This window comes from Phyllosticta citriasiana (genome assembly GCF_038021145.1).
Source record: "Phyllosticta citriasiana strain CBS 120426 chromosome Unknown IWZ02scaffold_1, whole genome shotgun sequence".
NCBI classification, from domain to species: domain Eukaryota; kingdom Fungi; phylum Ascomycota; class Dothideomycetes; order Botryosphaeriales; family Phyllostictaceae; genus Phyllosticta; species Phyllosticta citriasiana.
This window is the reverse complement of record NW_027117278.1, coordinates 1091807-1119712: the sequence shown is the minus strand read 5'-3', so window position 1 is coordinate 1119712 and position 27906 is coordinate 1091807. Positions and strand designations below refer to the sequence as shown.

The 27906-nt window shown below is 54.4% G+C and overlaps 10 protein-coding genes across 10 annotated transcripts; 6 read left to right on the top strand and 4 right to left on the bottom strand.

Moving 5' to 3' along the window:
- Positions 1 to 13: 13 nt before the first annotated feature.
- IWZ02DRAFT_411916 (serine/threonine-protein kinase cot-1) lies at positions 14 to 2338 on the bottom strand. The gene is made up of 4 exons (XM_066765727.1): positions 1713 to 2338; positions 1243 to 1667; positions 304 to 1193; positions 14 to 249 (listed from the first exon to the last, which is right to left on the bottom strand). The coding sequence occupies exons 1-4, from the start codon at positions 2245 to 2247 to the stop codon at positions 150 to 152; spliced, it is 1950 nt and encodes a 649-aa protein (XP_066627028.1). The 5' UTR covers positions 2248 to 2338; the 3' UTR covers positions 14 to 149.
- Positions 2339 to 3715: 1377 nt separating this feature from the next.
- IWZ02DRAFT_429111 (fumarate hydratase class II) lies at positions 3716 to 5435 on the top strand (the record flags this gene model as incomplete). Its single annotated transcript, XM_066765963.1, has 3 exons — positions 3716 to 4130; positions 4180 to 5197; positions 5249 to 5435. 3 exons carry the CDS (start codon positions 3716 to 3718, stop codon positions 5433 to 5435), a joined length of 1620 nt encoding a protein of 539 aa, XP_066627027.1.
- A 927-nt stretch (positions 5436 to 6362) lies between these two features.
- IWZ02DRAFT_368493 (major facilitator superfamily domain-containing protein) lies at positions 6363 to 7986 on the top strand (the record flags this gene model as incomplete). The annotated part of the gene is made up of 2 exons (XM_066764382.1): positions 6363 to 7508; positions 7573 to 7986. The coding sequence occupies 2 exons, from the start codon at positions 6363 to 6365 to the stop codon at positions 7984 to 7986; spliced, it is 1560 nt and encodes a 519-aa protein (XP_066627026.1).
- A 10-nt stretch (positions 7987 to 7996) lies between these two features.
- On the top strand, positions 7997 to 9003 carry IWZ02DRAFT_13148 (uncharacterized protein). Its single transcript, XM_066761621.1, has 4 exons — positions 7997 to 8055; positions 8129 to 8365; positions 8415 to 8907; positions 8974 to 9003. The coding sequence occupies exons 1-3, from the start codon at positions 8049 to 8051 to the stop codon at positions 8882 to 8884; spliced, it is 714 nt and encodes a 237-aa protein (XP_066627025.1). The 5' UTR covers positions 7997 to 8048; the 3' UTR covers positions 8885 to 8907; positions 8974 to 9003.
- A 7-nt stretch (positions 9004 to 9010) lies between these two features.
- IWZ02DRAFT_13225 (uncharacterized protein) lies at positions 9011 to 12697 on the bottom strand. Its single transcript, XM_066761633.1, has 8 exons — positions 12543 to 12697; positions 12160 to 12489; positions 11969 to 12100; positions 11826 to 11885; positions 10788 to 11771; positions 10299 to 10697; positions 10047 to 10245; positions 9011 to 9994 (listed from the first exon to the last, which is right to left on the bottom strand). Exons 1-8 carry the CDS (start codon positions 12663 to 12665, stop codon positions 9138 to 9140), a joined length of 3084 nt encoding a protein of 1027 aa, XP_066627024.1. The 5' UTR covers positions 12666 to 12697; the 3' UTR covers positions 9011 to 9137.
- Positions 12698 to 12821: 124 nt separating this feature from the next.
- IWZ02DRAFT_478364 (uncharacterized protein) lies at positions 12822 to 14849 on the top strand. Its single transcript, XM_066769070.1, has 4 exons — positions 12822 to 13011; positions 13061 to 13358; positions 13449 to 13833; positions 13880 to 14849. Exons 1-4 carry the CDS (start codon positions 12935 to 12937, stop codon positions 14707 to 14709), a joined length of 1590 nt encoding a protein of 529 aa, XP_066627023.1. The 5' UTR covers positions 12822 to 12934; the 3' UTR covers positions 14710 to 14849.
- A 765-nt stretch (positions 14850 to 15614) lies between these two features.
- IWZ02DRAFT_486551 (uncharacterized protein) lies at positions 15615 to 17502 on the bottom strand (the record flags this gene model as incomplete). The annotated part of the gene is made up of 4 exons (XM_066769273.1): positions 15615 to 15690; positions 15744 to 16687; positions 16738 to 16815; positions 16864 to 17502. The coding sequence occupies 4 exons, from the start codon at positions 17500 to 17502 to the stop codon at positions 15615 to 15617; spliced, it is 1737 nt and encodes a 578-aa protein (XP_066627022.1).
- Positions 17503 to 19432: 1930 nt separating this feature from the next.
- Positions 19433 to 21242, bottom strand: IWZ02DRAFT_466986 (2-methylcitrate dehydratase; the record flags this gene model as incomplete). The annotated part of the gene is made up of 4 exons (XM_066768532.1): positions 19433 to 19846; positions 19897 to 20081; positions 20131 to 20908; positions 20964 to 21242. 4 exons carry the CDS (start codon positions 21240 to 21242, stop codon positions 19433 to 19435), a joined length of 1656 nt encoding a protein of 551 aa, XP_066627021.1.
- A 1241-nt stretch (positions 21243 to 22483) lies between these two features.
- IWZ02DRAFT_486549 (fungal-specific transcription factor domain-containing protein) lies at positions 22484 to 25185 on the top strand (the record flags this gene model as incomplete). The annotated part of the gene is made up of 4 exons (XM_066769272.1): positions 22484 to 22736; positions 22851 to 23024; positions 23081 to 25117; positions 25172 to 25185. 4 exons carry the CDS (start codon positions 22484 to 22486, stop codon positions 25183 to 25185), a joined length of 2478 nt encoding a protein of 825 aa, XP_066627020.1.
- Positions 25186 to 26324: 1139 nt separating this feature from the next.
- Positions 26325 to 27557, top strand: IWZ02DRAFT_12968 (uncharacterized protein). The gene has a single exon (XM_066761610.1). It carries the CDS (start codon positions 26632 to 26634, stop codon positions 27322 to 27324), a length of 693 nt encoding a protein of 230 aa, XP_066627019.1. The 5' UTR covers positions 26325 to 26631; the 3' UTR covers positions 27325 to 27557.
- Positions 27558 to 27906: the final 349 nt, after the last annotated feature.

Here is a 27906-nt window from a genome sequence, read left to right as displayed (position 1 = left end):
AAAAACACAAATGACAAACGACAAGCAAGAACTGAGGCCGTGAGGAGCTGTTGTAAAAGGAATCTTGCAAGGGAATCTGAGGAGTGAGTGTGTGGTCCAGCCATTTCCAGTTTTGGCTCCTATGTGGCCAGGCGAATCTTGTTCGGGGCTTAGAAAATGGTGCCAAAGTCTTCGTTGACAGTCTGAAGCGTCTCCAACGGCTTCCTCGGACTGGCAGGCTTGCCATTCTCGTCCGTGGCCTTGCGGTGCCTGGTTCAAGTCAGAATCAACCCTTCCATCCACGATGTACTCGAGCCAACGAACCTGAAGGTGAATCCAACAAACAAGCTCTTTCCCATCTTCTCGTCCCTTTCGGCCAGGCTCTCCAGTGCCTGCTGCTTCTCGTACACCTCCTTGTACTTGGCCATGTCGGCCTCGCTGCCAAAGTCGTCAAAATACCCGGCATCCGTCTCGCTGTCCAGCTCGGGCACAAACGGTGCCTTTTGCTCGCGAAGCTTGCTCCAATCCACTTCTGCAAAGTACATGTGGCTATGAATCTCCGAGATGCCCTTGAATCGCTTCGACTTGGACGCCACGAGTCGGGAAATCAGGTCCCAAGTGCGTTTGCTCAAGAAGTAGTTCGGATCCTCATAGACCGGCTTCTTGAGCACCTTGGTCCAGTTTTTGAGATTCTGCCATGTCTCGTCTACCGTGGCCCCAGCAAAGGGTGGGTATCCAGCCAATGCTTCGAAGAGCATGCATCCAAGCGACCAGTAGTCCACGGTAAAGTCGTATTCCTCGCCCTTGAGGACTTCGGGTGCCATGTAGTCAGGACTACCTACAATTGACTTGGCGTAATTGACCTCGCGTTCGCGCAGGGAGCGGTAGCCGTCGCGACGCTCAGCTGCCGTGCGTTCTTCCATTGGACGACCAAAGGGCACAGCAACGTTGCCGACAGACTCGAGCTTGACGCGCATCGACTCGATTTTCGCTGGGGCCAGCATGCCGGCTGCGAGACCAAAGTCTGTCAGCTTGACGTGGCCGGTGCTGTCGATCAAGAAATTCTCTGGTTTGAGGTCGCGGTGGATGTAGCCGAGTTGGTGAAGCGCATCAACGCAGCAAAACATTTCGGCAATGTAAAAGCGTGCGTGTCGGTTGTGAAGGACTCCAGTGTTGTTGAGCAGGGTGCGGAAGTCTCCACCAGGCACGTATTCCTAAAAGTCATTAGCCAGCGCCGTCAAAGTCGGGAATGCTACTACTCACCATGGCCAGATAAATGCTCTTCTCGTCCTGGAAGGCATAAAGCAATCGAACAAGCCACTCGCTCTTGGCATTGGTCAAAATGTCGCGCTCCGTGAGCACGTGTCTGACCTCGTCAAGCTTGAACAAGAGCTTCTTGCTCATGACCTTGAGCGCGCAGACTTCTCGAGTATCCTTCTTCGTTGCAAGATAGACCTGTCCATAGCCGCCTTGACCGACCTGCGTGAGTATCTGAAAGTCGCCGTGGCGCAACCTTGTGCGGCGCTTGCGCAGATTGGCGCGTTCCCGGCCGAGGTACAGTTGATAGGCCTTCTCCCATTCCGGATCAGTGACGCCCTGGGGCTTTGGATTTTGAGCATGAAATTGTGCCAAGCGATTTTGGCGGTTGTGGACGTAGGAGAGCAAGTCGTAGTAGTAGTCGAGGAAGTCTGATTCTGTCAGCGTTGAAAATGTGTGGGATGGTGCGAGCTTACACAGCTGCGTAACGTTGGCCAATCGTCGGACGGCAGGTTTCTGAAGCTTCTCCCTGTCTTCAGGCGAGAGGCCCCATTGCACGTTCTTTCCAATCGAGTCGGCGCGGTTCACTGCGCGGTATGGTTCTTGACGCGAAGCAGCAGCATGGGTCAGGTAGCTTTCTTTCTGCTGCTGCAAAGCGGGACGGGTGGGAGGAGAGTTTTCCTTGTTTCCTTTGCGCGTGGGGCTTCCGCCGCCCTCTGAGGAGTGGTGTCCATAGTTGTGCTTGGTGGGCGACGTTGGCGAGCCTTGGACGGGGCGGGCGATCCTGCTAGGTGCACCTACGGTCGGCTGCAGCCTGAGAGCGCTGTCAAAGACATTTGGTAGATCTGTTGCTCCTGGGGGCGCATGGTGTTTGCTTGGGCTTCCCTGTGGCGTGAGGTTTGGAGAGCAAAAGGGATTAGAAGTCGGAGTCTGCGGACGGTCGTACATGTCGTTGGCCATGCGGTGCTGGAGGGATGGAGGGAGCGGAATGTTGGTGAAGGGTTGGTCCATGGTGGGAAGCAGCTGAGGGGTGAGTGGGCGTCGAGCGGGGCACGGCGACGCGGCGTAGGCGTAGGCGTAGGCGTAGGCGTAGGCGTAGGCGAAGGCGAAGGCGTAGTGGCGAGCGCGTCGCTGGCGATGGATGCGCAACGACTCGACTGCGACGAAGTGTGCAGAGATGGGGGAAAGAGGGAAAGGGACGAGGCGAGGCGAGGCGAGTCGAGTCGAGGCAAGGCACGTCAAGGCAACGCAAGGCAAGGCGGTCGCAGCAGGAGCGGGCTGATGGAGAGGAGGGCCGTCTGGATTGTTTTGAGATCAACACAAGCCCCCAGGCCCTAGCAACGGATGAGACTGCAAGCTTGGACCTCCCTGCCAGCACACCTCAGCCGTTGGTTCCTCTACATGTACGTACGACGCGCCCCATCATGTCTGCCGTCTGTTTGCATTCCACAGAGCGCCTTCATGGACATGTCCTGTCCTGTACCTGCAGCAAGCAACCGAACGCGCAACCGCGGGGAAGACGACGCCATGATCGGCCGGCGCGCTCCGGACTTGTCGTGTGGGGAAGTCTGCCCGATTATTGCGCAAAGGGCCATGTCGAATACGTCCAAGGCCTGCCAATCTGACACAGCTCTCAATGTGGCTTGTGGCCATTCTTCGAGCCTTTTCGTTCACCATGTGGCTAAGCGGTACATCTTCTGTTTCAAGCTCCAACGGCGTAGTGGAACGGTGTTCGAGAGTCATGTGGTGGTGGGTTTGCCAATACTATTCAAGTCGGACTGTTTTTTTAAAAAAAATCACTTCCCAATTTGTCGAGGGCTAATGTTTCGCAAAGCGAGCTTCCTGCAACGCGCCCCAAACCAGTTGAAGTACCCTCGACATTCCACTGTCATTCAAGTTCTGGTCGACATTCTCTGATTCTCGTCGACACTTGATGGATTCCACACGAAGCTCATCTAGTACTAGGCTGGTCCGAGGATGACATGGCGTGGCGACTGGCGAGACACATGGAAGACCCTGCCGCTTGTGGGCCCTGACTGGAGGTGACATCGGTACTTAACTACCAAGCACCGGGCATGATTCAATCAATGCCTACTTCTCGGTTGTCGAACGAGATCCATCATAGTGCAGTCGTCGGACTTGTCTCGGAGAGCGGTCGAAAAGGCTCCACGCGTACCTACATCAAATGGACTCGTTGCAACACGGGGCCTTTCGACCTACAACGACGTCTGTCAAACAAGCAGAGGCCCGGGGCATGATGTAAAGGGACGGAGTGGTGAGCCAAGCGGACATGGCCTGGCGGCGGTTGAGGCACTGGGCCGTTCCGGCAGCCGCGAACTGGCCTCCCTCCGGCTTTTCCCGGCCAAATTTTGTGGCTTCGCGACATTTCAGAGCTTCAGAGATTATTCTCTTTCCTCATCGCCCAGCCTCTCACTGCGGTCTAAATTCTTGACTAGGTGTCAATTCCACTGCGCCCACCATGCTCAAGCTTCGCTCAATCGCGCGCCCCACTGCCGAGGCCGTCATCCGCCCAGCACATGTCCGCTCGGCAGCCGTCCCCGCCTTCATAGCTTCCAGGTCATCCGCCAGCTCCCTCTCCGCTGCCCCGCGCCCCCTTCAGACCTCCGCCCTCAGGACTCCCTCCAGATACTCGCAAGCAACCGCCTTCCGATCCTTCGCTACCTCTTCCAACATGGCTGCCAACACCCGTACCGAGACCGACGCCTTTGGCGAGGTCCAGGTCCCCGCCGACAAGTACTGGGGTGCCCAAACCCAGCGCTCTTTGGGCAACTTCAACATCAACCAGCCCCAGGACCGCATGCCTCCCCCTATTGTGCGTGCCTTTGGTATTCTCAAGGGTGCTGCAGCTGAGGTGAACATGCGCTATGGCCTCGGTACGTTTTCAACATGCTGCTCCTCAACCCTCGGACTAACAGCTGTTAGATCCCAAGATTGGCAATGCCATTAAGCAGGCCGCACAGGAAGTCGCCGACCTCAAGCTCATCGACCACTTCCCACTTGTCGTTTGGCAGACTGGCTCCGGTACTCAGTCGAACATGAACTCCAACGAGGTCATCTCCAACCGCGCCATCGAGATCCTGGGCGGCACCATGGGCTCCAAGAAGCCTGTCCACCCGAACGACCACGTCAACATGTCCGCCTCTTCCAACGACACCTTCCCCACTGTCATGCACATTGCTGCCGTTCTCGAGCTCGAGGAGCAGCTCCTCCCCGCTCTCCAGAGCCTGCGCGACGCCATAAACAAGAAGGCTGAAACCTTCCAGAGCTTGATCAAGATTGGCCGTACCCACTTGCAGGATGCCACCCCCCTGACTCTTGGTCAGGAGTTCTCTGGCTATGTTACCCAGCTCGACTACGGCATTGAGCGCGTAAAGTCAGCCCTGCCCCGCCTCCGGATGCTCGCTCAGGGCGGCACCGCTGTTGGCACTGGCATCAACACTTTCAAGGGCTTTGCTGAGGGCATCGCCGAGGAAGTCTCCAAGGCCACTGGTCACCAGTTCGTCACTGCTCCTAACAAGTTTGAGGCCCTTGCGGCCCACGATGCCATCGTCGAGGCCTCGGGCCAGCTCAACACCGTTGCCACTTCTCTGTACAAGATTGCTCAGGACATTCGCTTCCTTGGATCTGGTCCTCGCTGTGGTCTCGGCGAACTTAAGCTGCCCGAGAACGAGCCTGGCTCGTCCATCATGCCCGGAAAGGTCAACCCCACCCAGTGCGAGTCTCTGACCATGATCTGCACTCAAGTCTTTGGCAACCACTCCACCATTACCTTTGCCGGCTCGCAGGGCAACTTTGAGCTCAACGTGTTCAAGCCTGTCATGATTGCGAACCTCCTTCACAGCACCAGGCTCCTGTACGACGGCATGAGGAGCTTTGAGAAGAACCTGATCCACGGTCTTGAGGCTGATGAGAAGAGGATTGCCTCCATCATGAAGGAGAGGTGAGTATCTGGACATCAAAATTTTGGACAAGTTGGCTAACCACAAAGTAGTCTGATGCTTGTCACTTGCCTCAACCCACTGATTGGCTACGACATGGCCTCCAAGGTGGCCAAGAACGCCCACAAGAAGGGCATCACCCTGAAGGAATCTGCTCTTGAGCTTCAGGCTCTGAGCGAAGCCGACTTTGACCGCGTCGTCCGTCCAGAGCTTATGATTGCTCCAAAGGAGAAGAAATAAGCAACAAGCAGGAGGCAAAGTAAAAAGCATTTCGTGATGTAATTGTGAGAGAATCTCTTCCTTAACATAGCGTCGATCGTATAAGAATTCGCATCCCAATCGAAGATTTTTCCAGGACCCAGGCTCAGCCCGTTGGACCGGAGATGTCCACGGCACACGACGTGGCGTCTTTTCTTTTGCTCACTTGCAACTCCAGATTACTCACCAAACTAACACGCGTACAGAAACTCAAGCAATTAGAAGTTGCAGGGAACGCAGCTAGCTTGCTGACGAGAACAGGGCATTCATTTAGCGAGCGAGGGCAGCTCACAATGGATAGCGGCTAGGATTCCCTTCGTAGGCGCTTAGCGGCTCAGAGCGACTGGACGCATTTCCGAACCAGGAAAACCTTCCGGAACAGTATTTGACCTCACATGGGAGACGCTAGAGCTAACGACCATTCTTTGAGCAAATTACTGGTTGAGCTGGATTCGCTTGGAGTCTAGTAGGAGATCTGACTCTGATAGCTGACAGCGGTGAGCTATGCGGAGTATTACCACTTTCGGCCATTCGAATTCGGTGACTGGTCCAGACGCCCCACCGCTTGAATCGTGATAGCGTTGTCTGCAAAGCCCGCAACCTTTCATCTTCACCGATTCTCAGACACCAATAGATTCACTACAATCCCTTGCTGACATATGCGCCGTCGTCTCCGCACCCTGTAGGGCAGTTGGCCCCGCGTCGCTCTTGGCAAAGATATTTCTTTGAACTCCTCGCTGCTTGCGAAAGTGCCAAATATCCACCCGCTCTCACTTGGGAAGTGAAAAAACTTCCTGGCGAACTCTATTACTCTTCTCCTGAGTTGCTACCTTTATCCTCAATGGGGTTCTAGAATCCCTTTTCTCAGTCTCTTCACCCAAGTCGTCAGAAATACACCAGGTGTCAAACATGGCGCAGTCATTTGGTCACTTCTTCGAAATCGAGGAAACCAAACCTGCAAAGGCCATTGCAGAGCCAGGACGGGCTCGCCGCAAGTCGTCCTCTATCCGCTCTCCCACGGACCATGAGCTAGACTGTCTAGCCTTTGGGGACCGCCTCGATGGACCGCACTCCACGACGACCCGTAGCGGCCACCAAACGCCTCAGAATGGGCCGTTGGGCTCGCAGTCCTTCACAGGCGTGCAAACTCCCAAAACTCCAAATGATCTCGAGGCGAGCCATCCACCCACGCCCACGCACACCAATGCGACGCCCCTTGCTGCAACCTTTTGGAACCCGCCCATGAACAGGTGGCGCGTCCTCTGCGCGTGCGTCGTCTATTTTGCCAATGGCCTCAACGACTCGGCGCCTGGAGCGCTGATTCCCTTTATGGAAGCGTCCTATCACATCTCGTATGCGGTAGTGTCGCTGATTTTCGTCACCAACGCCGCAGGCTTCATCGCCTCCGCTTTCTTCACCGACGTACTGCTTGACAAGCTCGGGCGTGCATCGACACTGGCGCTGGGCGAGGCTATTATGCTTCTCGGATACATCATTCTGGTCTGTACGCCGCCATGGCCGGCAGTCGTTGCGGCCTTCTTCCCACTGGGCTTCGGCAACGCCATCAACTTGGCGTTGAACAATGTCTTTTGCGCTAACCTTTACGGATCCACCATCATCTTGGGCTTCGCACACGGCAGCTATGGCATCGGCGGCACGGTGGGTCCGATCGCTGCTACGGCCATGGCATCGCACGGCATTGTTTGGTCGCGGTTCTACTTTCTCCTGCTTGGCACCCGTCTCATTTGCATGTTGTTCAACACGTGGGCGTTTTGGAGCTACGACAAGGAGGCCCAATCGCCACTGCTCGTCGAGCTCGAACGCCTGGGCAGTACACGGGGCGTAGCCCTAGACGCTGAAGAAGTCAAGCAACAACACTCCAAGCTGCGGTTGCCTAAGCAGGCCCTCCAGAACCGCACCACCATCATTGGCGCCTTATTCATCTTCGCGTACCAGGGCGCTGAAGTCGCTGTAGCTGGCTGGGTCACTTCCTTCTTGATAAAGTATCGTGGAGGTGAACCCGGGACGGTCGGTTACGCCACAGCCGGTTTCTTTGTACGTGCTCAAATCTTCACGTTTTGAACATATGCCCCAATCAAATCGCTAACTCAGAGTCTAGGGAGGCATAACGCTTGGCCGCTTCGCCCTCGCGCCTGTGGCGCACCGCTTCGGCGAGCACCCTTCAGTCTACGTCTTCATCGTCGGCGGCATCATCCTGCAAATCCTGGTGTGGCAAGTGCCCAACCTGGTGTCCAGCACGATTCTAGTCGCCTTCCTGGGTCTCATCCTCGGTCCCATCTACCCCTGCGTCCAGACCATCTTCTCGCGCCTCCTGCCCCGCAACATCCAAGTCCCTGCCGTCGGCTTCATCGCCTCGGCTGGCAGCAGTGGTGGCGCTGTTGCTCCGTTCTTTACGGGCTTGATTGCGCAGGTCAGAGGTACTTGGGTTCTGCATCCTATTTGTGTGAGCCTTTTTGCGAGTATGCTGGTTGGCTGGTGGGCGCTGCCGGCTGTGAGGAAGAGGACCGATTAAGGGGTGAAAAGGGGCTGATTTCAGTTGTGAATCGTTTCTGCAGAACTGGAGAGGAAAAATTGATGGTCAGTATGTGCCATCCATGCATTTCCTGCATCAAAAGTCCTTGTGTTGAACAATGTACGGTACTGAAGAGTGGCAGCCATTGTCTTTCATCCAGACAACCCGACGGCCACCACTGCCTGCTACACTGACCAGACTTTCGAACAATGTCAACGACAAAGCCATTGTCCCATGGTGTCTTTCCGCGTTAAATCCCCAAGGTCCCTCATGAGATTGAGAAGCCAAGACTCGCCGATAATCTCTGTAAGCACACGAAAGGCACCGCCAAGCAAGCAAACCAATGGCTTCATCATCCACCACGCTCCAAAACAGCAGGGTCAGATTCCTCCCCACGCGGCGGGAGTTCACGGCTGACGTCGCACTAGGCAAGCTCCCCCGCAGCAGCACCACCGACGTATGTGCCATCTGTCTCGAAGGCGGGAACGGCGCAAAACCCACCTTCAACGCTTGTGGCCACGGCCACGCCATGTGCGCCGCGTGCCTCATTGATTGGGCCAACACGGCCGACGACGACGGCATGACCAAGGACTCGTGTCCCGTCTGCCGCACCAGGCTCTGCCAGGCGGAGCGCTTGCGCGATGTCGAGCGCGAGGAGGCGGAGAATGGCGGAGCGAACGGCGGCGGCGATGGCAACGGTGGCGACGGCGGGATGGATTTTGGGGGCGTGTTGGCTAGGTTGGCTCGAAATGTAGTGGTCGGTATTGCCAACTATCTGCTTAGGGGAGTCCACCGCCGACACGAGTTCAATCTCCATAATGTTGGGGATGTCGCGTACGTCGCGCTCGTCGTCAGTATCGGCGTCTGCGCGATCAGGCTTTGCGCTTGGCTCTTTTGATGAGGGGATGGTGGGTCAAGAAGGTAGGTTCGACATTGTCTCATTTCTCCCCTTGTGCGAATAGATAGCAGAGTTGAATTCAGGAGTAGTCTTCCACAACCAGTGATCCCAATTTTGAAAGGCGAGCAAGAAATACCAATGGAGTGTGTTGCTGCAAATTTTGAATAAGTTTCCTTGGATGACGACATCCAGAAAAGTGAAATAACTCGTGTAGAAAAGGCCGGTTGAGGACCTTCTAAGGCGACAGACCTGGCTACCTCACCTTATCGTCCCGCGCAATATCCTCGTCTGTCAAGCCGTCATTGACCTGGCTCAAATAGCTGTCAAACTTTTGCGACACTCCAATAATGTACTCCAACGTCTTGAAATTGACTCGCGTCCTCTCAGTCTTGTTCTTAAACATTGCCAGCTGCCTCGCAGTCGTCACTGCGTTTCGGATCTGGCGGCCGTTCATATTGACTGCGGCCAGCTCATCAACGTGCTTGTGCAAGTCCGCCGCATCGACATTGGATTCGTCCAGGGTTTCCAAGCGTGTGATGAAGTTCGTCCATACTTGCTTGCGTTCCTTCTTGCCCAAGGGTTCGTAGTGCAGCGCCAGCTGGATGCGCGACTTGAATGCTTCGTCGAACGTCGCCACACGGTTGCTGGTCAAGATGAGAATGCCCTGAAAGTACTCGAGGACGCGGAGGAAGACGGAGACTAGAGCGTTGCGGGCGAGATCCGTTAGCGAGCGCGTTTGCAGGAACACTTCGGCTTCGTCGAGCAGCACAACGCAGTCCCATGATTTGCCCAGGTCGAGGACCACGTCCAGGTATCGCTCCACGGCCTCTGGATTCGTCCCGATGTCGCCAGAGGTGATGCGGTAGAGTGGTTTTCTTGTATACTCGGCAACACTTTCAGCCGTCAGAGTCTTGCCGGTTCTGGGTCCGCCGTGCAGCAGCATGATGAGGCCGTTGCCTTTGCCGCTCATGAGGTCTGTCGTTTTGGATTCTTCGATCTCGCTTGTAACCAGCGCCTTGATCAGGTCCTTCGTTGTCTGTTCCATGACAAGTGAGTCAAAAGCCTGTTCCTCCCACTGCACTTCCGCCATGTTTTCGACCATGATGTTATCTGCACGTTGCTAAGTCTCGATTCAGGATTCTCGGGGTAGTGAGAGACATACGCCATTTTCTCACTCTCATGACGAAACCGAAAGTGTTTGGTGGCATGAGGAGGTAAAAGATTTCTTCTCTTGGTGGGTGTTCTCTCTCCATGGCGTTGGAGTCAAGCTCCTCGATAAACTTCCCCTCTAACTTGCGGATCGACTCTGCCCTATGTATTTTGTTGTATGTTTTCATGTCAACCATGACCCGAGCGTCTCTCTATAATGTTGTCAGCTCTGAATTTCGGCAAACAAGAGTTTCGGGGGCCCTACGAAGTGGTCAATCTGCGTGAAGTCCCATCCACTGTACGATACCAGCTTCTGGTGCCGGCATTCCCATAGCTTTCGACCCCTGGCTTTCAGCCTTGGAGAATCTTTTTGGTCTGCGAAGCGAAGGGGCAAGATTGGAAGCTTTTGAATCGGGAATTCTTTGCCCTTCGCGGTGTCGTACTGGAAAAGGACGCGACGTTTATAGCAGCAGAATTTGCCGTCAAATTCCCAGAACAGTCCCGAAATCTCCGAAGAGATCCGTACCATCTCTTCTTTGCTTCCTCTGTCCTCGTTCTGCTTGGTGACACTGAATTTCGAGGGCCAAAACTCCTGCAGAAAGGCTCTGTCATACAAGCTCGACTTACGCTTCTCGTCCCGCTGCAATATTACATCTCCTGGAGTCTTCCATGTTGTCAGTCGCAACGTCAAATTTCGGAGGCTTAGTCCAATGAACCAAGAAGCATTCATTGGACAGGCCGTGAGTACACTCACAAATAAATAGGAGATGTATTTTTCCGTGATCATTCCCCGTGACAGCATTGAATCAACCTCGTCATATTCCTGGACCATGTGCTTGAAGATATAATCCTCGAAGAAGCAGCGAAGGTGTGGGTGGCACTTGGAACTAGCGCGTTTGGTGAAGTCTTGAAGAAATGAGAAACCATGGAAGAACCATAGATAAGGCGCTTCTATCTCTTGTCGATGATTGAACTCCGGATAGAGATGCAATCTTCCTGATGTTTTCGCTGCTTGTCTAAGTGCTGAAATGAGCTCCCGAGAAATCAACGAAATTGAATCCGTCGACTCATGTTGCGCGACTGCGCCACTCGGCTTTTTCTCAGTTCCCCTTTGACAGCAAGTGAATCTTTTGTAGACGATAAACGATAGTCCTTGATGACGCTCGACGTATAGGTCGTAATTGGACATCTTATTTCGACCGCGTAGGTGGTTGCCATGGCTGTCAGGATCGAGGACATAGGGCATGTCCTCGTAGACAAAGTGGCTACCATCTCTCTTGCAATCAACTCGGTAGAGTATCCTGAAATGCGGTTCCAATCGCGGTTTTTGCGGTCGCACGCAGCCATTTTTCTGAACAGCAACCAGAACATCGGCGTCCGAAGCCCTTTGGTCGATCCCTAGCGTTCCGCAAATCTGTGCTCTCCAGTCTATGCGTCCCGACGAGTCTGGTATGCCTTGATGGGATTTGGTGGCGGATTCGGCGTGCGCAGATGTATCACCGAAAGGCTCCTCGTAAATATCCTCGAGCGGTCTGGAACGGGAATTTTTGATCAGTCTACCGCCTGTGAGCTCGGATATGACAGAGATGGCAGCATTGTACTTTTCATCCGAAACTTTCACAAGACTTTTACTCCGACGATCAATAGATGTTGCTCCCAGTCCTGGTGGTTCAAGCGCACTCGACCTGCTCCGATCTAGGTGTGTCGCCTGTTGCCTAACCATCATATCTTCACGTCGCTGCAAGAAATTATCATTTCTTGTGATTCTAGTGCTCGATTGTGGACGTCGGACCCTCACTCGTGGCTGTTCCAAGTCTGCCAGTGTGAATTCTCTGTGGCCTTCGACGGGTTGCTGGAGGGGTAAGTCAGCCACCAGCTTTGTGCAATTAGGCGCTTCGGTTAAGATGAATTGACGAGCGATGGCTCGATACTGACAATAGAATCATTACGCGGCATGGTCTGTGACCTCGCCAGGCCCGGTGGTGGAGGAGGAGGAAAAGGCTTGTAACGTGAATTTTCAGGGATTTCGAATTGTTCTGCCGCCCCGTCTGGCTGAGAGATGTCTGACTGTGAGATGAAATATCAGAAGAGTTCCATATCATCGGACAAGAGAAGTTGAATCATACCACAGTTCGGCCAAACTTCGAACCAAGTGAAGCAAAATATTGGTCTCTCGTGTACTGTTGGCCCTCCGTCAAGTCCTGAGATATTGTCGGAAGGACTGATGGCTGGGCCGAGTGCTTAAACCATCCAGGAATATGCCGCTGTGACAACCTGACTTCGCCTTCCGAGTCTTCTTCGTCTGAGCGAGATTCAATAGATGTAGCTCTGCGCGGAGGGTCGTCATGAAGTTTTTTTCTCCTAATTCCTTTTTTCCCATTCGACCGCAAATACGATCTCGCCGGGGAAGGTGATCTCGACCGGGAAAATGATCTCGACCGAGCATTATCATCCCACTGTGTGTACTCGATCAGCCTTGAGCTGTATCACGAGGAGAGGCTGCACATACCGAAGGCGCGCCGAAGGAATCGGGGCTTCTCTGCCTCTGTTCTTCGACAGAAGCATCTGACGAAGAGTCAGAATCCTCGATGCCACTACCAGAGCTCATTTCGTCGTCATCGGTGTTGCTCATGAGTAAGGCTCGAGTAAATAGGACGAAGTTGCAGAGGGGGAGTTTGAGGGTTCCGGGGCCAGCATCGTCACTCGTGCAGATGGCCCCCACATCTGCAGGATAGCGCCCACGTCGTACATCGGTCTCACGGCCTCATCCGTCTTTGTGGCTGCGTGATATGGCCAAACCCGTATTTAGCTAGCCAGCTCCTGACCCTGTGCGTAGCGAACTCAGCTTTCCTCCACATCGGGTTTTTGTCACCGGTGGGTACCACTTCACGCAGCCTTGTCATGGCTATAATGTCTTCAGTACTCCGATCGCCTGGTGATTCAAAGTCTCCACTGCTGAAGTGGAGCAAGTCGAACAGGTTAGCATTCCAATTCCCTGCGCCGACTTGACGTTTGCTTACTGTAAAGTTCCAATGACGCGGCAAAGGAAGCATTCGACGCGGCCGTGCGACTTTTCAAGTCAGATTTTACAAATGATGAATGCAAACGCATTTGGCTTCAGGACAAGGTCTCAATCGATCATGTCCAGCAGGCTGTTGAAAACGCGAAACAGCTCTACGAAGCGAAGCCTCAGTCGAAGACACACAAATGGTTGACGAAACTGTCTTCGCGCGTAGAGTTTTACGGCACAGTTCTGGATGTGTTAGTCCAACATCATCCAGAATATGTCTCTCTTGTGTGGGGTACTTTCAAGTTTGTTTTCATGGTAAGAATTCGCTCTTGGCCGAGGGAGAAAGTCGAAGGATCCCCATGCAACGAGAGGCCTTCAATCTCCAAACTGATGCCATGATCGCAGGGAGTCTTGAATCAGGAAACGTTGATGAAAGAGTTGGCCAAGGCGATGTGCAAGATTGCTGGCGCGTTGCCTCAGACCGAGCTCTATCTTTTCTTGTATCAAACGGACAAGATGGTAGACCTGGCAACCACGTTATACGTACGCATCATAGGATTTGCAACAAGAGCCGCTTCCTGGTATCGTCAGAACAAGTTGAAACATGCCTTTTCAGCGATTGGCCGGCCATATAGTTTGCGATTCCAAGATTTGGTGGACGATATTACTGTCCAGATTTCGGAGATCCGTCAACTCGCCTTTACGATGAGCCTTGTAGAGCTGAGAGAGACGAGAATGGAGCTGCGAGAGCTGAAGAAAATAACAGAGGCAATGAGTCTGGCATTAGATGGTTAGCATTATTTCCTTTCTTCTACGACTGTGCTGACGATTGGAAGGATACCACAAATTGCAGTACTCAGGGATACTGGATACGAATGAGAGAGTATGCGACATTCAACTGTCGCAAATCATGGCGTTTACCGAAACTTCTTCTTCGTCATGCGGAAGCTCCGATCACACGTTTCTGTTTTACGCGTCAACAAGAAATCGGAGACGGCGGCGGGAGGGAACGCAAACTTCGTTTTTTCAAAATTCACAAAACCTGAAGGCGTGGGGGACGAATCCAGAGTCTTCCGTCGTCCTCGTCTCGAGCTCTTATCGAAACTGCCACATTGCGCGAGATTTTGCCGCCGACATGATCGAACTCGTTCGCGAAACCTCAATCCCTGTCGCCTGGGCTCTTCGGCTGAAGACGTCGCAGGAGTACACAGCTGTCGACATGTTGAAGGGGCTCGTCTCCCAGGTGCTCAAACAGAACGAGGCTTTGCTGAATGAAAAGCGAGCGTCAGTCTGCGCATCAAAGTATCACAGCGCACGTACAGAGAAAGACTGGTTCAACCTGCTAGGACACGCCTTGAACGGGTTAAAGGATGTCTGTTTTGTCATTGACCTTGAGGCGATGGGCCTCCGCGAGGCCGACCAGCCGTCCTGGCCCGACGCATTTACCGGTCTCTTCGAAGCGCTTCGCTCGCACAATGTTCCAACGAGGGTCAAAGTCGTGTTCGTGAGTTATCGGCCTGGATTGCAGTTGTCCAAGATACCGGTTGACGAGATTGTTATCCCGCGTCGTTTGCATTCGGAAAGTACGCGTGATCAAGAGAGACTGAGGGGGCGAAGAAGGCGCGGGAAGCCGGGTCTGGCAGGTCTATCTCTCAGAGGTAGGTAGACATGTGTTCGGTGGTGGAAGGGTCTCTGGTTGTAATGTCGAATCTCAAGTGCGTTCACATCTAGAAGGAGCAGTGACAGGGAACATCCGAGCTCCTCCTACCCGCGGAACGGCACTTGTGTGTGTGTGTGTGTGTGTGTGTGTGTGTGTGTGTGTGTGTGTGTGTGCCACGACTTTGGCGCCGACGACAAAAGGTTTGGGTGGGGAGATGGTCTCATTCCGACGGGATGAAGTGCCGGTAGGAGGAAGGCACATAGGAGCTCAACGTACAATGACCAAACGTTCGATGTCTTTCGATTCATGTTTGCACTTTGCAAAGGCCCAGAAAACAAACCATTGGAACCCCAATCAGCTTACAATTTTTCACCAGACACCATTGCACAGAAATAAGACACACTCAGGGGAAATTCGTCAAAAAGATGCCATCAACTCCTACACCATTCCCGCGACTCCAAGTCAATATCATGTTTTCGAGCCCGAGTGTTCACCAACTCAACTTCTCTCCAACTCCCCTGACCCCAAACATTCCCTTACCCTCCCCTTTCCCTACAAACTTCTGCGCCGCAACCACGCCTTGGCCGATCGCGGCATCGACGACTGCCGCACTGCCGCACGCGAGGACAAATGAGTTCTTCGCGTCGCCGTTCACGCCACGGACGAGTCTTGGGACCATGGAGCGCAGATCGGGTCGTCCTGCGAAATGGAGATGAATGTTGGCATTCGATGGTGGTGTGGCAGGGTAAGGAGCGCAAAGCGTGGAGGCGTTAGAGGTAAACGAGGAAAAGGAGGAGTGCTTGGAGTGGCAAGGCTGAGGTACGCTCAGCAGCGGACGCGATGGTGCGAGGGTGGCGGCGCTTTTTTCGTGTGTCATCTTCTCTTTTGACGGCCGCAGCACGGCTTTCTCATCATCTTGCGTCTTCGTCTTCGATGGAGCCTTCAGAGACACGGCGCCACTGGAGCACACCGACGGCACCGCAGTTTCTGGAAGCACAGCCGCAGACGCTGCCGTCGCCGCCTTCTCCCGCGTGACAAACACATCCACCACCAATCTTCCTCGCGACGCCGCCGCCGTCGACAGTGCAGCGTCCAGCTCCTCTCTCACCCAGGCGAGTTGGTCTGCCTGCCTAACGATCCATACGAGCCGCACGTCTCTGACGCGGCAGCGATGCGAGCCGTTTGCGCGTGCGAGCGCCATCTGGGTCGCCAGATGCGTTGCCCACGACAATGGGCATGCGATGCCCGTGCCACTGGCGATGAGGACTACGCAGTCATAGAGGCGGTGCACGGGGCCGAGGTGGTCGCCGTAGGGGCCGTCGATGAAGCTGTGCATCTGAGTGTCGGCTGGACGCTGGGATTCGACGTCTGTGGATTGGGCTGAGACGTGAATGGATTTTTTCTCTGTAGGAGATTGAGAGCTGGCGATAGCGCTAGAGGGCACTGCTGAAGTACTAGCCCTTCTCGCGCGCTCGGCCAGCTTATGCGTGAAGCCTTTCCTTTCGCCAACAAGGAAGACGAGCTCGTTTGCCTTCTTTGGACCGGGAAGGAGAGGGTCGTTTAGCGCGGGCATGGATGCAATGCTGAATGGGTGATTGTCCTTGATTGAGATACCAGGGATGCGGATGAAGGCGTGTTGGCCGGCCTTCCAACTGACGCTTTGCGAAACTCGAACAGTGACTCTTGTCACATTTCCAGGCATGGGCTTGATCGTTGTTGGGAAGCCTCTGAGCTGCCCTTTTCGCAGAGCTGGGTTTCGATGTGTCATTCGCAGAAGTGCCGACGCGGTCCAGAGGCCAACTGAGACATAGACGTATGTTGGGGACATGTATTCGCCGTGGATGTGCCACCAAAGTATACCGATGAAGCAGAAGGCGAGAAAAAAATGGGTGTAGGCAAAAAATTCGTAGAAACGAGAACGGAACCATGATATGGAAAAGACAATCATTAACAGGAAGATGAAGTAGAGTATAGTGCCAGAGAGCTGATTCCATTAGCCGGGTCTCGTTGAGGATGCTTTATGATCATACACACCTCGCGTTTCTTGTCGATGAATAGTTGGGCTAGATGGTCGTAGCCTCCGTCCTGGATAGGAGCCACAAAGTGTGGTACCTGGATATTCGTTACTCAAGACCTTGGATAGCGCCAATGCAACCCTACCATGTGCACCGTTGCCAGAGCGAAGATCAAGCCTCCAATAAATCGGTGATAGACATTCAGCCTCGCATAGCTGGATCCTGTCAACACTGTGACTACGTTGACTTTGCCTCCCAAGGCAATGAGGAGCGGCATCAACGCCGAAATGATCATGGCACACCTGATGGACAGGGGCGGGGATCCAAAGCGGAAACGGGAGCGAAGATAGGGAAGCTCCGGGAAAATCAGGCAAGTTGTAAAGACTGTGCTGAGAGATAGCAGTGCCAACACGCCGAATGCTGGTAGCCCCAACTTTCCCAGAAGACGACCGGAGAAGCGACGATAGACAAAGGCCCGGTATGAAGCCACAAGTCGGTGGGGCCATGAGGGAGGATCGGAAGGCTTTGTTTTCCTCCGGCGTCTACTGTAGTAGATGGCCATGCGTACGCCATGGGCCAGGGTGAATATCAAGACCCAGGATCCCCAATAGCAAAGCATCCACCAGCCGTAGTCGACCTGGCTCATCAAAGAAATCTCGTGCTCTGACTGGTTGAAGCCATCTGCAAAGGCTTTGCAGGATTTGTTGGTGCAGTGGGAATTAGTGATTGGTAGATTTTCAAGACCAACGCCCTCTGGCAAGGGCTCTTTGGGCCACCGAGGCATGGGGAGCAAGTGACTGTACGAAGGGAATCGAAGGGACAACAGGTTGCGAAGACAAAAAAGGACGAGGAAACGCTCTTTGGCTCTGCGACTGGCGTACGATCATCTCTGAGAATATAAAAAGGCATGACGACGGATTGGCGCAAGGATCTCCGGAGCATTCATAGCCATGTACTAGGACATGCGCCAGGGGGTTCAAAACCCAAGCCCCCTTCTCCCACCTTAGCATTCCTTGGCCTACTTGGAACGTTGCTAAAAGTCCTCGCCCGTGTCATTGCTTGGACGATCGATTGAGTCAGTTCTCAAACTATTACCGAATTTGTCAATTTTCGTCTCGCAGCTTATTTTGCAGCTCGTCCTGTGGCTTGCCTTGCGGCTTTTGCGGCTTATGTTGCGGCTTATCCTGCGGCTTATCTGTCAACTCATCTGACGACTCGCTTCTTGGGTGGTTAGGTGACTGCATGAAGAACCGAGTGAGCCACGGATTTCTTTTGGTTGCGGCTTGGGCAGGTGCTGCGCAAAACCTCGGCCGTAGTGTAGATGTCGGTCGGAACCAGGGGCCGTGCGCATTCGCTCAGTTCTATCCGCAGCATGGGACTGCGCAAAAATGTGTCAACGGAGCTCAAAGGCCAGCAAATGGTTGATGATAGACGTACTGGATATCCTGCGAATAGAAACATAGTTAACGAGGACTCAATGATTGCCTAATAGTTCCATTCCACTAGGGTCTGACGCGCGTTTGCTCCCCGGATCAAGGCGTCAGTGTTGTCGAGAGGGAATCGACAGTGCTATCGTGGCTCTGCACACATGTCTCGAGCTAGTTTGAATCTCTGTCCATGTCCGGCGGTTGTAATAGGCTCCGGAGACCATGCGAAAGGGGCGTGTATGGAGCTGAAAACCCCCTGGAAGCCGGCAATGTTCGACATGGTCTTCAATCAGGACGGCAGAACGAACAAACATGGTGATCTGGCCGCTGCCAATTCAATTCCAGTCGAATCGGACGCTTATACGGCGGGGGCGGAGCCGAATACGTCTCCTGCGTTCGCAAGAGCATGGGCATCTTGGCGTATCAAAAAAGTGGTTGTTCGCCTTGCGCTCACGGACGAATGCAGCTTGCGCAGGCCTGGTCAAGTGTAGCTGTGGCTAAGCAGTCGGTAAGCTTATAAATTGGCATGCTCTTCATGCCGACAATTCAGACCTGGCGCCTTGGAGTCAGCTTTGGAGTGCTCAGGCGACGTTTCTAATCAGTCATCCAAGTCGTGCTCTCAAAAAGAAAGGTCGCAAAAACTTCAATTTTCTTACGCGGTATTGTCATGATTCCACAGATTGGCACTCACAATGAGCAGGGCTGACATTCAACTACCTTGTGAACACATTGCGTGGCGAACTTGAGCCGCATAAAGTTTCCGCTGAGATAGGAAGCTAAGAATGGCTTCATGGTTACGGGTGGCGTTCGTAACCGCCCATCTGGTGACAGTCCTGGTCGAGCCCGGAGCCCGATTTCGAATCTTGGCTCCAATGCGGATAGCTTGTTGTGTCAAAGCATCATGGTGCAGCTGAACGTTCCGGCACTTGACCAGCACTTGGAATTTCCAGCCTCTGACGCTTGATTTTCCAAAGCAGCGCGGACAGTCCCGAAATATGATGACCTAAGGGTAAATTGGAGCGAAAGCCGACTTGTCAAATTCGATTTTGAATAGTGAGTGTTTGAATGCAACGTTCTTGGGCTGGGACTGATGAGTTCGGTCATTACAGCCCTCTCAAGATCCGGTCTGCGTACGTACTGTCAACGCGAATTGGCTACGGTTGCAGCCAGCACTGGATTCTATCGAGGACCAAAGCTCCTCCTCAATTCGCCTTCTTTTCCGTATCAGTATCGCAGGCCCGGCCGATCCCTGTCGCCAACTTTTGCTTGATCAACCTCCGAAGACACTTAGTTCTTCACGTACAAATCGACATATTTGTCAACATCGGTCTGCTCCAACTTGCTCTGATCCATTCCAAGATCGACAAGCTCAGAAACGCGGCCCTGCGGATAGTGAGGGCCAAGGTGTCTCTTGTATTTCTCGAGGATGTGGGGCTTAGCCTCATCTCTGCGCCACTTGTGGCCAAGGGGAGCCTCTACGACCTCTTCCTCAAGAACAGTGCCATCCTTGAGGCGGATCGTAAGGGCATTGGCGATCGTACGCTTCTCAGGATCGTGGTAGTCCTTGGTAAATTGGGGGTCTTCGACGCAGCTGATGCGCTTGCGCAACGATTCGAGTAATTGAGAGGTCGCCGCCTCACTGCCGTCCGTGTAGTCTGAGGCCTCGAGCCTGCCAAAAACAAGCATGGTTGCTACCATGTACTGTGACATATTAGCAAGTTGCGCGTTGAAATGACCGTACCTCAGCTTACCTGAACACAGTGATCACGGTCGGCAAAGTTGTCCATTGGCTTCAGCTGCTTGTCGATGATGCGGATGCAGGCCTCGTGGGTTCGGTTCTGGACAGAATCAATGTCCTCCGCACTCTTGCCTTGCGCTTTAAGCTTCTTGTGAATACGCTCGGCGGCTTCGACTGCAGTCTGGGAGTGGAATTCGGCTACTCTGGTCAGCTTGTGGTCTGCGGCATTTTGGTTGTGATGACATACCTGGGTACGACACCTTGAAGAGGACATTCTCCATGATGTAACTTCCATAAGGCCTCTGGAACTGGAACTTTCCGCCGTTGAAGTTGACATCGTAGAAGCCCCAGGTCGGAGCAGACAAGACGGTCGGCATGCCGCCTTCACCCTTGAGCACCTTCAAAACGAGATTCACCGCCTTCTCACAGGCATCACCTGCGGCCCAAGACTTCCTTGACATTGTGTTTGGCGAGTGACGGTAAGTACGCATGGACTGCCCGTCGACCCAGGCCTGGGAGACGGCATCCCGGGTTTGAGCCTCCGTCAGACCAAGCATCTTGGAAACAACAGCAGTCGAAGCAAGCTTGACCAAGACAACGTGATCCAGGCCAACCTTGTTGAACGAATTCTCAAGGGCCATGACACCCTGGATCTCATGGGCCTTGATCATTGCCTCGAGAACATCCTTGATCTTCAAGACCTTTCCGTTGCCGAGCTTACCGCCAGCACGGTTGGTCCTCGAGATCCAGTCGGCCACCGCGAGAATGGCTCCCAGGTTGTCCGAAGGGTGCCCCCACTCAGCGGCAAGCCAGCAGTCATTGAAATCCAACCAGCGAATCATTGCACCAATGTTGAAGGCACCGAGGACAGGGTCGAGCTGGTAGGGTGTACCGGGGACGCGAGTGCCGTGGGGGACGGTTGTGCCCTCAACAACAGGGCCGAGGAGCTTTGTGCATTGAGGAAATTCGAGAGCCTTCAAGCCACAGCCAAGGGTATCAAGAAACACCCATCGAGCAGTGTCGAACTAGATTGTGACTTTGTAAGGCGGAGCGCAGGCACGTTTCGAAGATGGCGCTTACAGCAAGGGCGGAGTCAACTTTGTAGTTGTGCACATAGTTTGCGACATCAACGATTTCGGGGTCGAATTTGTTGGCGCTGGCAGGTACTGCCGTGGCATTGTCGCGGAGAGTTGGCATTGTGGAGAATTTTGCGGATTGTGCAGGTCGAGAAGTTGGGACGATGTGGGGAGCTGAGACGCTCAACAAGCCCGCAGGTTTAGCTAAGCTCAGAGCTTGCAGGCGGCGGAAGCGAAGAGAGGATGAAGCTTGACGACAAACACTGCGACTGAGGGCAGACATGGTCAATTGGATGGATGAAAGAGATGGTCCTCGTCCCAGTGAAGAAGCGAGCAAGGAAGAAGCTCCAGATGCAAGCTGCGGGCGGGGTGCTTCGGTGGTTGTTTGGCGTCGGCTAAGGTACCTGGGAACCGCCCGACCTCGGGACGGGAATGAGGTCGGCCCCGCTACCCCGAGGCTTGGGTAGGTCATCACGTGATATTGTGGGGACCCCGGGCCGGTCTTAGGTTCAATGTCCTTTGCTCGACCGTGAGCTTGAGCTTGGACGTTGGTTCCTCAGGTCAAATTTTCCGTCTCCCCTGCCTTGTCAACCTTTCACTTTTCAGCCTCTTTTCAGCTCGTCGACCTTGATTGATTCTATCTCGTCTCTGCAAAGATGCTGATGCTACCTGCCAACATGGACTGCAACCGGGGTAAACAAACTCTTCCGCGGAGAAATTTCAACCTCTACCTTCCAACTCCAGGGACCAGATGAACATTTTGTTTTCCTCGCAGCTGACGCTTGACCGGTTGCTCTAATATTCGACCCGCGGCCTGTCCCGACAGCCACACCTCCCTCGTCTCGTCGGACCCATGCCTGGCAGCCTCAGAGCCTAGAATTCGAGGCTGACATGTCGTTGATCACCGTCTTCCTTCCGTACAAGCCAAAATGATGCGCACCCGCATAACCGATTGACAGCGATGCGTCTCAGGGACTTGATGACCCAGGGCGATAAGCTTGGACCTGCCCTATCGGCGCAGTGCAGTAGTCATCTTGAATTATCTCGCAGTATCTCGGGACAATCAAGGCGCGTCCGTATCTTTGGCAGGCCGTGGGCAGAATTGCTAGTCCCAGCCCAGCCAGCAGAGCCGCTATCAGTCGCGGGCTCCACACCGAGGCGACAGTGACGAGAACACAAAGGAGACGTGAGGGTACACGGGTCGAGCGAGGTCGGGACGGGTGGCAGCCAGAGCAGTAGGTAGGCGACGGCGACGCGATTGGAACCAGGTCGAGCGTGTAGGCTGAATGGTGATTTGGATTGGGCGAGTCAAGGGCGGGGCCAGTCATGGTTGGGGCCGGGATGCTTTATCGCCTCGCTCGCTCTTTTGCTGCGCGCCGCCCTCGACGAACGCCCTCGTCTTTCCTCTCCATACGCCCATGCCTTGGTCCATTCTGCCCACGCTCGCAGTCCTCAGGCCTGTTCACTGCCTCTTGCTGCATCCTCGCTCCATTCGCAGATAACCAGCCGAGACGCTGCGGCTATATGGCAGAAGCCATCACCATTCCTTCGCCGTCCGTCTTTCTCAGCTCGCCGGTGGAGTCCGCTTCGTCTCACCCGCCCGTCGTTGCAACCTCGACAACCCTCAACGCATCATCCACCACGCCGCCCCCGTCCGCCTCCCCCAAGGAGGCGCCTCGTCGCCGCTCTCACGCCCCCAAGCCCAAACCAGCTGATGCTGCTCCCAATCCTCCCTCCAACGGCGTCACCAAGCGCAAGCAGTCCAAGAGCAGAAACGGTAACAACTACTCCGTGCTTATCTCCGTCGATAAGCTCTGCCCCACCTCTTCCACTCACCTCGACCCGTCCATTTGATCCGCACCGCATCCACCCACTGACGTATTCGCCACAGGTTGCAGCACTTGCAAGGCCAAACGGCTGAAGTGCGATGAGACCAAGCCGACTTGCCAGCAGTGTGCGCGTCGCAGTGTCCCCTGCGGCGGCTACAAAAAAGACTTCAAATGGCGGCCATTTGAAGAGGCTAGCTTCACCGGCGCAAAACCGCTGCCGGCCAAGCAAGCAAAAGGTACAATGCCAGAGGTGTTGAAACCCGCTGTAGACTTGTTGCTCAAAATCATGCAGCGTCCTCGCCGCCGAACGAAGCCCCAATTGTTGCCACTGCGAACCCTCGGAGCCCACCTGTGGCCGCCGCCTCGCCGCCGGCATCACTGCCCAGCGATGTCCGCTTCGCTCCCCCTTTTGCCTCTGCCCACCAGTCGCCTGCTCCTGTGCAGCAGTCGATGCTGGAGTTTTCCTTTCCCGCCCCGGGCGCCTTTCCCCCGGGCTCTTCTCCTATTGCTGCTCGGCCAGAGCCAGCTGCCATTGATCCCCTCGAGCCGGGGTCAAGCACAAGTACCACGAGTATGTTTAATGATGCCGATACGGTCGATACTATCCATTCTGCAAACACGGCAATTTCCAGTCTGTCGTCCGGACAGTCTCCACGCCTAGTGGACCTGCTCTTACCAGGAACAGATCCAAACGCGCCGCCGCACGAGTACATGCCCTGGGAGGCCCAGTACCCCGGAGCCGACCCAATGTTTTCTCAGCCCCCCTTTTTTGGACCTGCTCCCAATGTTTTGGATGACGATGGGGACATTGAGGAGATCATGCGTCCACTTGAATCTCATGTGATCAATCCGGATCACGAAGCTTGGGTGATGCGTCTTCCAACCCCTTTACCTTCTGTAGACGCTGGCAGGACAACTCCCAGACCTCCCGAGCCTTTTCCGGCCTTTTTGCACGAACCGCGCGTGGCCATGGACTCTCCGGAGATGACGGCCATGCTTTTCGATAGGCAAACTTGCGGAATCCTTTCCCTCAAGAATGGTCCATCGGAAAACCCTTGGCGGTCACTCATTTGGCCTCTTGCCCAGGACTTTCCAGCTTTGTTTCATGCCATTTCGTCCATGACGAATTTCCACATCGCGAAGCAGAATCCACGCCTCCGGGTTCTCGGAATCGAACACATGCGCTCTAGCATTGAACATCTTGCCACTGGAATTGGCAGCATGCACTTGGATGCAGCGATTGCAACGACGCTTGCATTGGCATTTGCTGAGACTTGGGACCAGCAAACTTCGACTGGTCTTGATCACATCAAAGGTGCAAAGATTTTGGTTCAGCAGGCGCTGGCCCGCCATCAAAGAGCTCCCGCGCAAGGTGACAATCTTGCCAGATTCAAGTTCCTTTGCAACACGTGGGTGTACATGGATGTCACTGCTCGTTTGACGTCTATGGATGACGATGATTCGAACGACTTTGACGCCATCGCCTCGTTGTTTGCCGGTCCGTTTGAATTTGAATCACAGCTTGATCCGTTGATGGGCTGTGCCAGCACCTTGTTTCCAATCATTGGTCACGTTGCCAACTTGGTCCGTCGAGTCCGGCGGAGCGAGAGCAACTCGCCTGCCATGATTTCGCAAGCCATGGAACTCAAGACGCAGCTCGAAGACTGGGTTCCACAGGCGTATTTTGAAGTCCCAGAGGACCCAACATCGCACATTCAGCACAGTCTTCAGACGGCCGAGGCGTATCGCTGGGCAACGCTTCTATACCTCCATCAGGCTGTTCCCGAGATCCCCTCTCTTCCATCTGCCGAGCTTGCCAAGAAGGTGCTCATTTACCTTGCCACCGTGCCACTCACCTCGCGCGCAGTCATAGTCCACATCTACCCGCTCACTGCGGCGGGTAGCGAGGCCACAGGTGAGGACCGCCAGTGGGTCCAAGAGCGATGGGAGTGCATGTCGACACGCATGGTGATTGGAATCGTGGACCGCTGTCTCGACATCTGCAAGGAGGTGTGGGCGCGACGCGATGCATACGAAGCACGCATCCGGCCGAGGATGAAGGTGGCGACCAAGAGCAGCCACATCAAGGGCTCCATCAGCCCTCGGGATGACAGACTCGACGAGCCGGTCCGGTGGAATGAAAACTTTGTCGGTGATCGCCGCAGCCGCCGGCCGCCGGCCATGGGCCACTTTGACATGTCGATGCCGCCGAATGTCGAGAAGCCGCGGCCCAGCGCGACTGAAGCTGGCAGTGGTGTTGAGGATCGCGAGTACACGGTCAGAGGTCGACTGCATTGGCTGGGAGTCATGAAAGATTGGGGCTGGGAAGGTGAGTCGAAAACTTGCATGCTTTAGTTAACGATGCCCGCTAACGCAATTGTAGTGCTTCTCGGATGAGCTTACGAATTTTCTCATCCTTTCCCCTGATCTTTCGACCTTTGATGGTCGCTTTCTGGAACACGAGACAAGCGAAAGAGACGATTTCTCCTCTCTTCCTGTCGTCTTCGATTCTCTTTTTACATATTGTATCCACATTTCTCGGCTTGCGTTTACCCCCTTTTCCCACCTCTTCCTTTCCTAACCCGTGACCTTGCTTCTTCTTGCAGCAGACATGGCGTTGTCCTCTTTCTGTATCGTTCTAACCACGATTCTTCTCTTTCTCTTTGTATCTTGCACACATGGGACGGCTTGACGGTAGTACTTGGGATTGACGGGTTCAGACGAGGTTACGCATGGGAGAGCAACAGAGCCACCAGCCGAAAGAAGATGTGACGCGCAGATTTGGGTGTCGATGGCGGTGAGGTTCCTAGAACAGACGAAGGAAGGGTCTTGTGGTGAAGCGAGCAAGCGAGTGAGTGAGTTGATGATGGTCCGGATGGATAATCAAGATCTCGAGGTAGCATACATAGGAGTTTTTGCTGTCTATCGTCTTGCCCGTCGTGCTTGGTTGGTTGTATCGAGGCTCCGTTGGTAGACTGGACTGACTGACGAGTGGGCTCGACCGATCCACGCTTCTCAGTTCATGACACCACCGTGCGGTTGGATGGTTCGCAGCGTGTGATGGGAGAGAGACAACGGCGCCGCTGCACTGCTCGGTAGACATGCTTTGCCAGCATAGAGGCAGGATCTCATGTCCGCTTCCCGCCCATCTCGTCCAACGCTTGTGTCAGGGGGTGTCGAGTCGAGTCGAGTCGCGCACGGACGGGCTGCGTCGGCAGAAGGTAAGGTAGGTAGGCAAACCGAACCTCGCAGCGGCGCGGCCGCGTGACGGGAAGCCAGACATTTTTGGATCCTAGGGAGGGGAAAACAGAAAGAGAAAGAGAGAGAGAGGGGGGGGGCGGGAGAGGGAGGGAGCGCTGCGAGAAGAGGGGATGGACCCGGTGAGGTGACATTATGTCATGCAGTCGTATGAGCACGCGCGGACAGGCGGCGGGAAAATGCTGCTGCTCTGGGTCGTCGAAGTCTGTGTGGTAGTCGGGTGTCTTTTCGTGTCGCGCCGTTTGCTTGCCGGATGGCGTGAGCGAGCGAGCATGAGAGCAGCAGCTCGTACCCAGGGCATGAATTATGTATGCCGGAACTGCGAGCGAAGGTCGGATGCCCTGCAGCGCCGGGAAAGTCACGCCACGCCGGGCTGCGACTCGGATTTCCGGTCAGACGCTTCTGGGTCCTTGTTTTGCATCTCAAGCAGCTGCGGGAAAAGTGCCACGGGTGGATTTTTCGTTTAGAGGTTGGAAATGGGTGCGAGTTGGTAGTAGAAGTTTGGAGTCGTAGGCTGCTGCGTAGGCTTAGAAAGAAAGAAGTCGTGGGGATTGGCAGATGTAAGATACGAGCCGTGCCTCGGGTATGAATGAAGACGGCGAGCTGGAGGCAACTATTGATTGTGATTGTGACGACGACGGGTCGAGTCGATGGATTGAGCAAAGCAGATTGGGTGTGCGTGTGCGTGTGGGTAGGATAACAAAGGGGCGGGCAAGGAATCGAAATGGAAAGCAAGATAAGACTTTTTGGTCGACATCTGAAGCAGAAAAGAAGGATCGCGTTCTGGGAATCTTGGCACATACGGGGCAGCAGCCGTGTGGAGAGAGTGGAAAGTCATTGCGCTGTTTGTGGCATTCTGCGGTGTTGCTCACGCTGAACTCCGACAGCATCATTGACCTTTTTCCCCTCTATCACCGTGCCGCCCGCTGGCTTCATTACTCCTTCCCCTCTATAGCTCGACTCGAATACAGAGCCAAGATGCAATGTGTAATCGATTGCGTAGTTGGCTCTGGTGTTCCGGTCGTCCCCCAAGACAAGGAGAAATCGCTCCTTTGTGGGCCATGTTGCCCAAACCGATCCGCGGATTCCGTGTATCGAATCGACTTGAGATATTATCGAGGGTGGACGAGTCGCGAGCGGCGTTCCTGGCGGGTTGAAACTTTCGCATCGAACGAGGAGTCGGAGAGGAGGTTGCTTCGACACAGTGCGGTAGACATGCTCGTGGGCATAGGCGAATGCCAGGCGAACACGGCGGCGTCTTTCTCGTCCAGTTGGTGAGAAAAAGCTGCACCATGGAGAAGAAGATGGAAAGCGGTTCATGCAAGTGGTCGGTTGCAACGGCGAAGCTTACCAAACCGTTCAATTCCCTCCTTTCCACGTCTTTTCTCTCAAGTCCATCCTCGCCATGAAAAATCCGTCCAGATTAGGAGCTATGACGCTGTCGGTACAACACAACCGAGCTCAGCTTTCCTTCCAATTTGGGCAAGGAGCTTGGGCCCCCCAGACGAATGCCGTAAGGTAGATTATCAGACCCCTGGCCGGGAGGAGCCGAGAGCTTCTCTGTTTGCCCTTTTGGGCAAAAAAACCCCTCTGCCGTCGGCGTCGATCCATAAGCCTACCGGACAAGTCGTCATCGCTGCGGAATCTTTATGCTTTTCACGTGACGGATGAGAATCTAGCTTACCGGTGGTGACTGCTGCTCTTCGAAACACCATGATCTGTTGTGGTATCGACGACGAGCGATTCAACAGAGGCAATTTCGGCGAATCAGATCAGAACAGAGCCTTTGAGTTTGGAAAATAGGACGATTGATAAGGTAGCTTGATCGCTGACTGAATGACCTGTCGCGGGGGCTGTTGG

Coding starts and splice junctions, on each gene's coding strand:
- IWZ02DRAFT_411916 (XM_066765727.1), bottom strand. CDS start 2,247: ATGGACCAACCCTTCACCAACATTCCGCTCCCTCCATCCCTCCAGCAC. Junction 1,194..1,242: donor AGAGCATTTATCTGGCCATG/GTGAGTAGTAGC, acceptor AATGACTTTTAG/GAATACGTGCCTGGTGGAGA. Junction 250..303: donor TTTGTTGGATTCACCTTCAG/GTTCGTTGGCTC, acceptor GACTTGAACCAG/GCACCGCAAGGCCACGGACG.
- IWZ02DRAFT_13148 (XM_066761621.1), top strand. Junction 8,366..8,414: donor CCACGCTCCAAAACAGCAGG/GTCAGATTCCTC, acceptor ACGTCGCACTAG/GCAAGCTCCCCCGCAGCAGC.
- IWZ02DRAFT_13225 (XM_066761633.1), bottom strand. CDS start 12,665: ATGAGCAACACCGATGACGACGAAATGAGCTCTGGTAGTGGCATCGAG. Junction 12,490..12,542: donor ATTCCTTCGGCGCGCCTTCG/GTATGTGCAGCC, acceptor GAGTACACACAG/TGGGATGATAATGCTCGGTC. Junction 10,698..10,787: donor AATACATCTCCTATTTATTT/GTGAGTGTACTC, acceptor ACAACATGGAAG/ACTCCAGGAGATGTAATATT.
- IWZ02DRAFT_478364 (XM_066769070.1), top strand. CDS start 12,935: ATGGCTATAATGTCTTCAGTACTCCGATCGCCTGGTGATTCAAAGTCT. Junction 13,012..13,060: donor AAGTGGAGCAAGTCGAACAG/GTTAGCATTCCA, acceptor CTTACTGTAAAG/TTCCAATGACGCGGCAAAGG. Junction 13,359..13,448: donor CTTTCAAGTTTGTTTTCATG/GTAAGAATTCGC, acceptor CCATGATCGCAG/GGAGTCTTGAATCAGGAAAC.
- IWZ02DRAFT_12968 (XM_066761610.1), top strand. CDS start 26,632: ATGAATGAAGACGGCGAGCTGGAGGCAACTATTGATTGTGATTGTGAC.